The 14,821-nt window shown below is 40.9% G+C and overlaps 1 protein-coding gene across 7 annotated transcripts in view; it reads left to right on the top strand.

Moving 5' to 3' along the window:
• The window catches only part of LOC121732122 (serine/threonine-protein kinase NLK), a 146,722-nt gene that overhangs the window by 110,912 nt on the left and 20,989 nt on the right, over nt 1-14,821 (top strand). For all 7 annotated transcript variants that reach the window (XM_042121919.1, XM_042121922.1, XM_042121918.1 and 4 more), the window contains exon 4: nt 11,873-11,979. In XM_042121919.1, coding sequence (XP_041977853.1) covers nt 11,873-11,979 — 107 coding nt within the window. The remainder of the gene's footprint in view (nt 1-11,872; nt 11,980-14,821) is intronic.

Here is a 14,821-nt window from a genome sequence, read left to right as displayed (position 1 = left end):
TCCAAAATGACCGATTTTTCAAAATCAGTATACTTACCAGTTCTCTGTACCCTAGTGATGATGATTAACGCCAAAGACAATAAGCAAAATATATTTTAATCCAAACACGGCAGCGTTTTGTTAAATTTGAAGCTACGATTGGAAGCCGGCTTACTGGCTTATTATGTTAATACAATAAATTGGGATTTGGGAATTCACGAAAAGGTAAAAAAGGTAGACCAGGGTACGGATAAATCTTTCGAACCTTTTTTAATCTTTTAATTCTCTTCAATTATAACGTAGATGAAGCATTATACGTTTGACGCCTCCGTGGTCTAGTGGTATAGAGCGCGGCTCTTGACTCGGAGGTCGTGGGTTCGATTCCCGCGTTGGAAACATGTTAATTCCAAGTTTGGTTAGGACAATGCAGGCTGATCACCTGATTGTCTGACAAGTAAGATGATCCATGCGTCGGATGGGCATGTAAAAAGTCGGTCCTGCGCCTGATCTCTCGCCAGTCGTGTCGGTCGTCCGTCCCACTGGGTTATGAGAGTAAAGGAATAGAGAGTGCTCTTGTGTACTGCGCACACACTTGGGCACTATAAAAAATACTCCTGCTTAGCTGGCCTGGTTTCAATGAAACCGGCCACCGTCACCGAAACCGGTGTGGGAGCTATTATTATTATTATTATACGTTTGACGATGTGTTGTATGACTTTTAGTCGTAACGTTATTCTCCCATTCGGAACGGGTTTTCTACGGGAAGGAACAACCCAAACTGCTTAAATTGAGAATGGGTTGGTGACTGCGGGAGGGAAATTTTTACATGCTTTTATCTTTTAGGTAAAAATCGCGTTAAAAATAATTATTATTGTGTTGTACAGTACCACTTTTAAGTTAAAACATAATTAATTCATAGACAAATCTTGTACCACGGTGGTCGCTGAGGAGTGAAAATGCCATGACGATTATCACGTAGTGCGATACGTTCCCTAAAGATGTTTCTTCTTGTAGTAGTATGATTGCGTCGTAGTCATCATACATCCTGAGTCCTGCTCCTGTCACGCATATTTCTCTCACTATATAAACATAATATCACATTAAAACATACTGTTTAATATACTTAATATTAAACAGTATGTTTTAATGTGTTTTGTAGCGAAAGCGCTCTCGGGAGAGAATAACGAATGTTCCACGGTCCGTACGTTTATGTTACCTCTGTGTGCTGTAACTCGCATGTAAAAAACATGAAAATGAGACAGGAATATATTGCTTTTTATTATTTATTTATTTATTACTTAAAATATTAAATGACTGAACAAATAACGCTAAATTATCTAGGTAATATTAGATCTTAGTTAAAGTTGATCCTGCATTAAATAAAACAATGATAGTAATATTATCTCTCTTCCTAGTTCGTATTTATGAAAAATTGATATTTATAAATTATAATAAGCATAAGTTTAATCAGGGTTGGGTAAAGAGCCTTGTGGTAGTACCATTACGGATTTGTAAATTCATCGTTTTTAATAATTTAAAATTTTGATATTTTCATAGAAAAACTTAAGATTAATAAAAGAAAAACTGTTATCCAGGGTAATTAGGACAATGTGACTGTATTTAAATTTTAAAATAACTTTACTATAGCAGTCGAAATTTTGTTCAAAATAAGGTAAAGTAAAAATATAATTTCCATTGGGTCGACGGCTAAAGTCAGTTTTAATTCTGTCGCCCAAATTCCACATTTTAAAAGGGTCACGATCTAAACTATTTGCGAAAGTTTAGGGACAAAATGAAGTATTCCGGCCACGCTAAATATTTAATAGTTGGCCAACATCATCATGAACTTTAATCGAATGTGTTATGCCGAATTGATCCTATATTCCGAAATTTTAGTTAAAATCAGTTGTCTCTTAAGAGACAACTGATTTTAACTAGGTTTTAATTTTGTAGGTTGGTTTTTTATGAAATAAGGGGGCAAACGAGCAAACGGGTCACCTGATGGAAATGGCTGCGAGTGTCCATGAGCAACTTCCGTCGCCCATGGACACTCGCAGCATCAGAAGAGCTGCAGGTGCGATGCCGGCCTTTTAAGAGGGAATAGGGGAGGGTAGGGATGGAAAGGGAAGGGAAGGGAATAGGGGAGGGTAGGGAAGGGAATAGGGTAGGGGATTGGGCCTCCGGTAAACTCACTCACTCGGCGAAACACAGCGCAAGCGCTGTTTCACGCCGGTTTTCTGTGAGAACGTGGTATTTCTCCGGTCGAGCCGGCCCATTCGTGCCGAAGCATGGCTCTCCCTCTTTATCGCGTTAGGCCATGCCTAAGCGGGGAGTGGAGCACCGTGGGGTTTTAGTGGGTAGTTCCTCGGATAGTCCCACGTACCCCGGCCGATGTCCCCAATCCGCCGGGGATGCGCAATGCATTTCCCCATGTAAAAAACCATGAATAACCATGCTTGTCACCATGATTGCGAAGATATTATCTATAGCAGACATTCTCTAAGAGTACTCCGTCCTCCGACGTCCTCTAAGGGCTCCGCCCTGTGGCCTCGCAAAGGCTTTGTAGGGTCTACGCGAGCGATCAATATCAGATACCAGCTTGGAGACAATTCATTCAAAGACAAAACTTGGGGGGGTAATGTCAATTCTTTAGACGGTCCCGCCAACAAAAAGTTTGGGAACCGCTGATCATACCATGGACTATTGATGTCGGTGACATGGTTTATTTAAGAGTCTTGGGATCTATGGAGGTTGGAGACTTTTAAATTTTTATTTCTGATGCTCAAACCAAACTCTACAATGGCTGAGTCGGAATTTTGATGCTGTCTTCAATGCTTAAACTACAAATTATATTTCGTACTAAATTATATACAGTTCGACAAGGCTTTATTTGAACGTGGGTGACATTGACGGGAGCGCTGCTGGTAAAGGAGAACTGTCAAACACATGTCAAAATGACGTTTTTCTATGATAGAAGCGTTTAGTTCCTTTTCTGGCCACGTTCAAATAAAGCCTTGGCGAACTGTAGCTTATTTTACTGCTATTGATTTTTTATTCATCAAAATAAGATCAGATATTCGGGCACTAACGGTAAACTTACCATAGAGAATGCGTAAAACCCATTTCAGCATCGCTGTCAAGTAAAAACTGGACGAATATAAAATTATCTCTTCTCTCTATTATGTAAATCCACCGTGAAATGCTGAACCGAAACTAATGAAGTTCAATATATCGGTTACAATGCAAATCCCGCGGTAGATCCATCACTGTCCGCGCGGAATGCGCCCGCGCAGCTTATTTCACACTTGTTAGCATGCAACTGTCTATGGATTTTACATCATAGTCCATGACTAGACACTGACCAACGCGTCATGTAATTTTTTAGATGTGGAGTAAAAAGAACCCTTTTAATACTATTATATTGGCCCGTGAATCGTGATGAATAACCAATATCCAAGATTTTCACCATGATTTCAAAAGTCTTATTTCAAGGCTAACATACAAGGAGAGGCCGATCGTATCTTGATTGACTGATCGCCGACCAAACTGACTGGACTCTTGCACGAGAAAGCACACGAGTCCGGTCAGGTTGCCCTGTCACCCATTCCGACCAGGTTGGATCGATCTCCCTGTGTACGAGACCTTAAAACTAGAGTTATAATTTCTAGTTCATAAATTTGTTTATTTCTGGTGCCGAAAGCTTCTACTGTTACAAATACTAAAAAAATATTAAATATGTTATTTTGCGCCAGTTTTCTGTCAGACACGAATATACAAAATAACATAAAATTTATGGCTGACTGTTTGTAACAATACTCCTAAACCGTAACCTCTGACCACTAAGCGGTAACCGTTAAATTATATTGCCAGAGCTCTTGCGAATGATTTATATGTATTTCGTATTATTTATTGTTATGCACTAAACTCTTATGCGCTCGTGCCTCGTGCACCTTTGTATATCGGTTAAAAAGCACACATAACTATTATTAATGTATCTCTCTGTCACTTCCTACATCGCTGAACCAAATCTTCTTATATATAAAATTCCCGTGTCACAATGTTCGGCCGCGTACTCCTCCGAAACGGTTTAACTGATTTTTAACCAAATTTTATATGCATATTCAGTGGGTCTGAGAATCGGCTACTGGGTACTTTTTATATTAATAAGTGAATTTGTTGAATAAATGATAGTAAATTATTACAACTCGAGACTGTTTGTGCGACGGGATAGCGATGGACGTTGCCATTGTGACATACTTATCTAGTCACTTCAATAAAATAATACGGGCGAAATACTTTATATGGCAAAGAAACGTTTGCCGGGACAGCTAATTATAAAAAAAAAACTATTCTATTCACTATCCTGCCTAGGCCTGTGACACCATAGTTAGTTCTTATATAAACTAAGAACATAATTTTAGTCCCGGGAAATATTGTTATTACGACAAAAGAGCTCGGATAAAGTTGGGCACTAGCTAATATCTTCTTCAAAACTCTCATGCTATCAGCACCGTATTATGTATGTAGGCACTGTGCCAGCCCTTTCTGTAGGTTTTTTGAGCGCCCAAGCCCTGTAAAGTGTGGATAAATTACCGCAACTACGATACAAACCCTTAACGACTGCGGAACAAATTTTAATTGTTTTCTCCGCAACTTCGGTAATTTACTTATCTTCCTTTGGTTCAAAATATCCTGTTTCAGTATAAGTTTTAAGTGCTCTATTCGTTATACAAATTTAGAGCCAAACGCAACTTATCTGATTTGTTTTAAAATCAACGCCGCAATAGACGTAATTCGATAAAAAGTAATTGAGTAATTGAGACGGCAAAATGAGGGCGCCCTTCCCCTCACAGAGACCCATATTGGACCAATATGACGTGTATATTGGCATATTGGATGATATCCTTTGTTTGCCATGATCGTCGTCGAATGTGAATGCTATATTATTACGCAAGTTGTTTATCCATCATAGGCCAACGTAGGTCTAACATAGGTAATATCTTAATTGTTTTGCAGAAATGTTTGATGATAATTGAACTGAGGGGTCGCCTAAAACCGCTACGACTTACGACTAGAATCTAATTCCAAGCCTACCTTGATACTGTGGCGGTACCCACAATTCGCCTAACATTCCTGCATCGCGCTATCGAAGTTTCGGAGAACGGAAAGATATATACAACGTCTGAAATGACGTCAGTGGGCTTCGGCCTGACCGAGCATGCTATCTCGCTCGGTCGGAAGATCTTCCTTTTCGGCCGCCATTAACAACGTTAAATTGGTGACCACCGACAGGAACACGCATCCTTCTGGACATCAATCATCATCAACACTCCCCGCCCCTCCGCACCACGTCAGCAGACATCAAGCATAACCGGATCGCCTCGACCATAAGCCGCGTTGGAGGTCCGCGCCGGTCGAACCCGCGTCTGGCTTGAACGGGGCAGCCATAGGCTACAACGACCGGTCAGCAAGCAGAGCACGGGGTCCCTCTCCTGGTCATTGCACGCGTAGCTTCGGCCCACACCTGACAACACAAGCGCATCGAAGAATACCACAGATCTTCGGGGGGGGAGTGATGTGGCGGTACCCACAATTCGCCTAATATTCCTGCATCGCGCTATCGAAGTTTCGGAGAACGGCAAGATATATACAGCGTCTGAAATGACGTCAGTGGGCTTCGGCCTGACCGAGCATGCTATCTCGCTCGGTCGGAAGATCTTCCTTTTCGGCCGCCACTAACAACGTTAAAATACTCTAAAAAAACTTTGTGAGAGGATCCATATTATTACTATTATAAATGCGAAAGTCTGTCTTTCTGTAACCTCTTCACGCTCAAACCGCTGAACCGATCTTGCTGAAATTTGTTATCTACATAGCTTTGAGTCTTGAGAAAGGACATAGGATACTTTTTATCCCGGAAAAATGTGCGGTTCCCGCCCGATAAATGAATTTTGGCGCAACGACGTTGCAAGCGTTAAAGCCACTGGGACTGAATATCAAATATCCCATCAACACAAGCTGCAGCCGAGGCGTTGGCCGGCAGCTGCGCGGGTCTAACCCCGGGCAAAAAACGACGCCCGCATCGATACTCGATGGAGCTGCGGCAAAAACCTGCGGATAATAACTTGTTATAGTTTTCATTGTGGTGCGTTTTACTTGTACGATGACATAGGAAAGCTAACTTAGGTAAATTTTACCTCTCTAAGATTATCAACCAGGTTACCTTTTTTTTGAGATGCGTAGGGGAAACCCTTTATGGGGTGGGGATGTGCCTCAGTTAAGCTGAAGCACCCCGGAGGTATGTGGGACTCTTGACGTCGGGCTTACCCACTAAAACAAACTCCCATACTCCCATACTAAAAATACAATTTATAGCCTATTTTTGCTCTATAACGGTACGGAACCCTTCGTGCGCGAGTCCGACTCGCACTTGGCCGATTATTGAGATTGGTAAGAACTACGTATTTTTATTCAGATTTTCCTAGTATTCCCCTTGATCTTTCAACGGATTTCATCGAACTGGCTATTAAAAAGTCACTGTAAATAAACTCGAAAGTTTTACGCGCCTCTTCCGTTCCCGAAATAATTATCAGCGCCCTTTTTAGGGACGTTTATGTACCAAAACAATGGAATGTAGGTAACGTATCCATTTGCAGCGTAGGGTTATGTTAAGTTCAACATACCAGAGTATTAGCACCTTGTTTTTAGTGCCTATGATGCCCAGCGGGGCTAAAATGGTCGCTTTGAAGAATCATGATATGAATCATAATATGATTCATTTTTCTAAAATCGCAAAATGCAACTCTGCTTGCAATTCATTTCTGTATTTTTTTTTATTTAATTTATTTTAATTTGAAATTTGTCAGTTTGACATATTTGACAATTCATTTGCTGAATTGATTGAGAGGAATTGCTCAATGTGACCATTTTAGCCCCGCAGTTGTGCCAGTCGAGTGTGCTAAAAGTCGATCGGAAATCATGATATCTCGCTTAATTTTTGTACTTATATTTATAAAAAAAATAATGCGTGATATTTGTCACACGGCTAGCAATCAGCATTAATCCCAGAAAAATACCCGTATGACCTATTCTTATGAATTGTGAAAAGTTTAATACTCCTTCAGAATTTCGTATCTGATCGTCGTCGCGTCATAAGTAGTCGTAACTTAAAATTAGTTACTACTTCAGATTTTAATTTAATTCCGTGTACCGCGAGCGAGCAACGACAAAAGGAACTACATGTAGGCGGCCCCCAAAATTCTGTTTGATATCCCTAAAATTGCTAAACTATACAATATTTAAAGAGGGTCTTAATCTCTGCAAAGCTAGGGGTACATAAAAGTTGGGACATCCCCATAAAACGATATCGCTCGACACTTGACGGATTTGCCGGCCGCCCCAGGCGAGAGAGATTTTGTTCCCTAGCCCTAAAAGCGTTTCGGGGTAGAGAGATTTTAGTTTGTTCTAGGTGCGTATTACCTTTAGCTCAGCTTCAACATTAAAAAGGTTCTAGCTTTAGTTGCAGGCAAGATTTGGTGCGTCTAATATATAAAAATAAGTCGGGTTTTCCTTCTTGACGCTATAACTCTAGAACGCTGCATAAAACCGATTTCCTCCGGGTTTGCATTCGTTGGAAAGGTCTCGGGCTCCATGAGGTTTATAGAAAAAAAAACAGAAAAAACTTCAAGAGAAAAGCAGGAAAACAGGGAAAATAATTTTATGGCAAAACAACGTTTGCCGAAACAGCTAGTTAGATATATATACCTATGTACAGGTACTATATTATATTATAAAATAGGTCTAGCTGTTCTTTCTTCTAATATTATCACTGCTTCATTTTCATTATTTTCTCAAAATGAAATTAATTACACAAAATTAAAACTACTCTACATTACGAGTATCTTTGTCACTACCTACATTCCATGTCATAACCTATGTCCACACCTTCAATTTTCGTCATCAACTTTCATATTGGCGCATTCAATAATTGAATGCATCAAGGAACGCAACGCCAATATTGTCATTTTTTGAAGTTTTGGATACGATCAGAGGGCATTCGTCGCAGGCATGCCTCACGTTCGCTGTTGACTGCGCCATAACGCATGTCCTTAACGAACAGAAAAAGGCACAGTGTGGACAAAGCTATACGAACACTTATTGACGACTGATAAGTGATGACTAAGTTGTTCCTCCAGATATTTAGTACCTACCTATTGCCTTATTCCATTTGTGTACAGAAATAAGTCCAATATGTCCTTTTGGCGCGGGCCCGCCAGGGAGGCCAGCCCCTCGGTAAATAATTACGTCTACGACGCCGTGAGGGTGCAGCCCCTAGCGTAGGGCTGACACAGGCGGGTTTTTGGTATAAAAACTTATACTTTTGGATATATTATGTACTTTTCGATACTGATTGTTTAAAAAACTGTCGAAATCGTCCTAAAGTGAGAAGAAATTCCCAACCCCTAAACTTTTAAAATGTACCTACTACCTAGACTTCATGCCTTTTAAAGATTTTCTTGTGCGCGTATCTAGCAAAAAATGAATTGTTACATAATTACTCAGCGTTTGAACATCTGTCTTTTAAAAGTAAAAAAAATCCCCCCAGAGCACAGAATAGATAACCCAGAGTAAGCTACACTCAAGATTGTGCTGTTTTTTTTTTGGCATTAAAAACATTCGTGGCAACCCTACATCTCCGCCTCCCTTTTTGCGTTTTTGTCGTTTTCTCTCAGTTTCGGCAGTCTTGCGGCTCCGGGCTAAACATTTTTGTCACACCATCCCTAGACACCCTAAGGGCTAAAACTAATGCTGTAATATCTAGCGAAATTGTATCGCTAAAAATACCTATGCGCCAAAACATTTAAAATTCTTTAGCTACTTATTTTAATCCGCTTTGTCAAGGTATTGGCTTGGCACCTTGAAATGGCTTTTGAACCAAAGATTATACCTAATTATTTTATACTGATAGTTCTAATAGGCAAGGCAAGATTGTTGCTTTTTGCCATGACGGTAGGCAAAAATGTAATACATGTAAGAGCCATGCTTCGGCACAAATGGGCCGGCTCGACCGGAGAAATACCACGTTCTCACAGAAAACCGGCGTGAAACAGCGCTTGCGCTGTGTTTCGCCGAGTGAGTGAGTTTACCGGAGGCCCAATCCCCTACCCCATTCCCTTCCCTACCCTCCCCTATTCCCTTCCCTTCCCTACCTTCCCCTACCCTATTCCCTCTTAAAAGGCCGGCAACGCACTTGCAAACCTTCTGATGCTGCGAGTGTCCATGGGCGACGGAAGTTGCTTTCCATCAGGTGACCCGTTTGCTCGTTTGCCCCCTTATTTCATTAAAAAAAAAAATTTAACATCGATGTCTGTTCGGTTGTCACCAGTATTTACACAGTAATCAGTATAAAGCCTGGTGTACCTAAGGTATTTGTTTGGCGAATTTCGGAGCAACTCTACCTGATTGTACCTACTGAATAATTTAATGCATTATAAGCGTTAGTTTCTAACCTTCATCTCTTCTTGCGCATTTGATATTTCATATTAAATTATAGAGAGCATAATAAATCAAAAGGCATGCGCCAGGCTGAAACGGGTCAAAAAGTTTTTACGTAATGCCCGCTATTAGTGCCTTTTAGAGCACGTTTCTGTATCAAGTATTTCTAAACGAATGTAGGTTGTGCGTCTGGCTTTGCCTGCTCTAATAGCTCTGATTTAAATCCTAATATGAACTACTATTTTTATATTTTATTTAACTGTAGACTGTGTTGTACAGAAATATTATTTCTGTACTCTAGGTTTTTACCTATTACTCTAGGTTAGCCCCCGACGTTAATATATTTTGGGTGGGTTCTTACTTCTTTATCGGTATTTTTGCGGCAGAATAAATATTCTGTAGATATAATATGTGATTGGTAGTAATTTTAATACCAATTTCAATACCACCTTACGTCACACGCTTTTGCCAACATAAGGGTCTCAAGTACGGTTTTGACCATAGCATTCTTACTCACCCTAAGCCAACCAACGCGACGGCACAATTCTGTCACAGAAATTTCTATAAAATTACACTGATACAGACGTGGAGGTGGTGGTAGACACACTAAGTGGTAGAGCCATGCTTCGGCACGAATGGGCCGGCTCGACCGGAGAAATGCCACGGGCTCACAGAAAACTGGCGTGAAACAGCGCTTGCGCTGTATTTCACCGAGTGAGTGAGTTTACCGGAGGCCCAATTCCCTACCCTTCCCTTCCCTATTCCCATCCTTACCTCTCCTACCCTGTAATCCTATTCCCACTTAAAAGGCCAGCAACGCACCTGAAGCTCTTTTGATGTTGCGTGTGTCCATGGGCGACGTAAGTTTACCCGTTTGCTCGTTTGCCCCCTTATTTCATAAAAAAACTGAACAGTATCCGGCAACAAGTATTGCACATACGTAATTTCGGTAATGTGTCCGACAGATAAGGCCTACCCCCCTGTCTGCCCCCTGCCCCCCTGGTGGGGTGCCGGGCGTGGTAATTGATTGATTGTCCCGCGGCCGGTAGGGCGGTAACTAAACACGCGCGGTGTTGTTTACATTATTGTGTGTAATTGTTGTTTGTTATGGCGGCTCTCGACATAGGCGAACGCGTTGGCCAACGCGTCTGCAGACGCGTTGGCCCAATGTGTAGAACGGGCGTTCGCGCGTTGGCCGTAGGTATTTAGACGTTGGCCAACGCGCGAACGCCCGTTCTACACATTGGGCCAACGCGTCTGCAGACGCGTTGGCCAACGCGTTCGCCTATGTCGAGAGCCGCCATTACTGATGTGTATGATTATGATTACTAGATAATAGATAACTGGTGTATGTCTTTCCAATCATCCAAAACAACAATCTTTATCACTAGCTTCCCCTCCTAGTGTATTTGCAGATGTCGTCAAATTATGGACAATTTAAATTTAGCAATGCTAGTGCATATGCAAGTAAATTCAGTGTAACATAACACTGTACTCTTGGTATAAAAAGGAGCCTATGTGTCTATCCAGAAGATCAACCACTACCTTATCAAATGTTAACTATTAAGGCGACTACTTGATAATTTGGCTGTAGCGATATCGATTTTTCTCAGATATGACTAAAGCTAAGAAATTAAAGTTCATTGTCAGTATTCATAATGTCTTTGAATTACCCATAGTTTTTGGTCACACGATTGGTCAACTTTTATAACACAGAATAATCAATCAAAAAGAGCTCTGTAAAAAAAGGGATTCCTATTTTGCCAACAGAGGAGAGTGATTTAAGCTTCCAAAATTTGTACATAAATTGGATCAAGCATACACTTTAATTTGCCCATAGCTTATATGAAATGTATTTATGGTTTTTAAATTACGCGACAAAAACCCTTTTTTTCGCTTACGCCCTTTCCTTTTTGCTGTTCCATTGCTTGTTTTCTATGAGAGGCGGGGCCGACCTCTCATAGAAAACAAGCAATCTAAAATGTTTTAGATTGCTTGTTTTCCATGAGAGGTCGGCCCGGCGAGGTTGGATATGTATCCAACACGGTTTTTTACTTTAACGCTGCGTCACCTTAACTAAGAATCCGCCCAGTAGTTTTTGCGTTAAGTATTTCCTAACAACTCATACTGTGAGTTTGTAACATCAGCCTTTTTGGTTACCTCATATTGGTCAAGCAATATATGTATTTTTTTTGTAGCCTTGTACGCAAACCGAGGACTATAGTTTAAATTGCCTGAGGGCTGAGACTCAGTACGAGCTATCAAATGAATGGGCTGATAAAGATTTTTTTTGCATCCACAATTACTTATTACATTTTTTTTCTCTTGTATCTCATACATTTTTAAATTTAGAATTATGTGTGTTTGTACATCCGATGTATTCCTTAACCCACACCAGTTATGTGATAACGGAGCTGCTGCAGAGCGACCTGCACAAGATCATCGTGTCGCCGCAGCACCTCTCCGCCGACCACATCAAAGTCTTCCTCTACCAGATCCTCAGAGGTATGTACAAATACTATACTATATTATTATCTTCTGTATTGAATTATATGTCGTCTTATTATCTGGGGGTGCCGTGCTCCCTCCAAGTCGAGCGCGAAGCAAACACTGCCGTACCATCCACCGCTATTTCGCCGCATTTATGATTGTTCAAAACACATTATCAAAACTATTTGTATGTCCGTAAGTTTCTTTGCGTGCGCGCGATTCTGGGGCGCTGAGCGATTTTCATTTTAGTGATTTCAGCATTCCTCTTGCGTAAAATTTCATAAATCTAGTACTGACCGTCTCGATGATGGACCAAAGATGGACAGGCATGAATCATGACAAAATTATGAGAGTTCCGATTGAACGCTGGAATTCTAAAGGGTCCCACACATTAACAGTCCACCTGCAGGCTCTGGTCGGCAGGCTGCCTTGCAGTCATTGACCGTCTATACAAAATATACAAAATCTTTAGGGGAACTGTGAGTCTGTGGTCTTTTCCGATTGATTAACTGTCAGGTGACGGCCTGGCGGCGACCTGTTAATGTGTGGAGGCCCTTAATAAAGGAATGTATTACTCAGTTTTAACAAATAACAATAATAACTTAACGCTTTATCACACAGGTTTTTAGTAATTATACCTATCACAGAATACAATATGTTAGTATATGTAGTTATATTAAGTTTAATTTTCCCGCAAGCACTCAGTCAACTCGGCTGCACCAAGCACTAAATCAATTAAAACTCGCCAACTGCAAACTATTCCTGTTTGTGAAATTTTGCGAAAGAACACTTGGAAGTTTTAATCTTATGTCTTAACTCTGAAGGTAACGCTGCTTTTAATTCATATATTTCTTCTTAAAAAAGGATTATATATATTTTGAAGGCCACTTAGCAGCGGAATATACAGTAAGATGTGCACTGTGCAGCGTGCATTGACGATACGTCCGTTCAACCAAGTTGCCGGTCAACGGTCCAAAAACGTACGTGAAAATGCACGTACGTCCGTTTGGACGGAAGGCTGTGTTTCACTCCGTTGGAAGTCTTCTAAGTTTTGGGAGTGTTAGTTCCTGTTTCACCACTTCCTTATAAGGCTATCCACCACTTAACTTGACAGATAAAGTATGGAGAATCTGTCAAAAAAGTTGTGAATAGCCTATTCGGCACTTTATCAGAAAGTAGTGAAACAGGCCCTTAATCTGCCATTTGATTGAGAAGACGTACCGACAATGAACGCTTAGATATGTAAAAGAAAGCGTTGGGTTTAGACCTTGCCCTTTTTATAGTCGTTTTTTTTTTTTAAATGAAATAAGGGGGCAAACGAGCAAACGGATCACCTGATGGAAAGCAACTTCCGTCGCCCATGGACACTTACAGCATCAGAAGAGCTGCTAGTGCGTTGCCGGCCTTTTAGAGGGAATAGGGTAATAGGAGAGGGTAGGGAAGGGAAGGGAATAGGGAAGGGTAGGGAAGGGAAGGGAAAAGGGGAGAGTAGGGAAGGGAATAGGATAGGGGATTGGGCCTCCGGTAAACTCACTCACTCCGCGAAACACAGTGCAAGCGCTGTTTCACGCCGGTTTTCTGTGAGAACGTGGTATTTCTCCGGTCGAGCCGGCCCATTCGTGCCGAAGCATGGCTCTCCCACGTATAAAGGAAAATTAACTGCGAGCGGACTGCACTCTATAATCCAACATACAATTAACATAATAATATTATATTCCATTGTAGGCTACGAATAATTAATAAATAGTTTTTATTATTCGTAGAGTGGAGGACTAATCAATAATGACATTAAGCTCCGTACAAATATTTGGGACCGGCCGGCGTGAAATTAATTTTGTGTACTATGAGCTATGACAGATTAATTATCTGTCATTGTCCTAATCAGACATAAATTATTGATTTAATAGCGAGTTTACATTATTCTAATACATCAATCAAATCCACACTATAGGAGCAATGTTAACAGGCACTGGACTGTATTTAAGATTTCGAATTGTATTTCAGTTCTAGCGCCTTATTGGATTACTGTATTGGAAATTGGAATAATGGAAACCGGCCTTAATGGTGTCTTGTGTGTTTTTGTTAACGTCTGTTAGTTTTAACAGCTTGTTTAAAATTAAAATGTGATGCCTTCACTTTCATTCATAAGAGAAAAAACAAAAGAGGTAACGTGATATTAATTCGAGCGTTAACTTTAACAGTCGTTGGTGAAATTGGGGCTTAGGCTACGGGCTACGAATAATAAAAATTAGGTTTACGGTTTAACGTTGTTCGTGGCGGCCGAAAAGGAAGATCTTCCGAACGAGAGAGTGAAATAAGCGTGGCCACCACAACCAATGTGGGATAATATGCGTAGTGGACACAAAGGAAGATGTTCCGACCGAGCGAGGTGGTATGCTCGGTCAGGCCTAAGCCCACTGACGTCATTTCAGACGTTGTATATATCTTGCCGTTCTCCGAAACTTCGATAGCGCGATGCAGGAATGTTAGGCGAATTGTGGGTACCGCCACAACGGTTTAGGTGTAAAAAGTCATAAGTATAAGGGCTAAACTTGAGAATAATCTCATATACCTTAATGCAATTAAGGTCTTTTTGTTTGGTCCATACAGCCATCAGCTCCATAACTCTAATATAACCAATGCCCTCCTCAATCTACTTAGTAATAAAAATACTAAGGGCCTGTTTCACCACTTCCTGATAAGTGCCGGATTTTACCACAATTTAACTTGACAGATAGAGTATGGAGAATCTGTCAAAAAAGTTGTGGATAGCCTATCCGGTACTTTATCAGGAAGTGGTGAAACATGCCCTAACAGTTTAAGTCCTTGTTAAGTACGCGAGAAAAGGCGCATGACA

The sequence above is a fragment of the Aricia agestis genome, chromosome 11, assembly GCF_905147365.1.
Source record: "Aricia agestis chromosome 11, ilAriAges1.1, whole genome shotgun sequence".
In the NCBI taxonomy this organism is placed as follows: domain Eukaryota; kingdom Metazoa; phylum Arthropoda; class Insecta; order Lepidoptera; family Lycaenidae; genus Aricia; species Aricia agestis.
The sequence above is the reverse complement of the archived record's forward strand: the minus strand, read 5'-3'. Positions and strand labels throughout refer to the sequence as shown.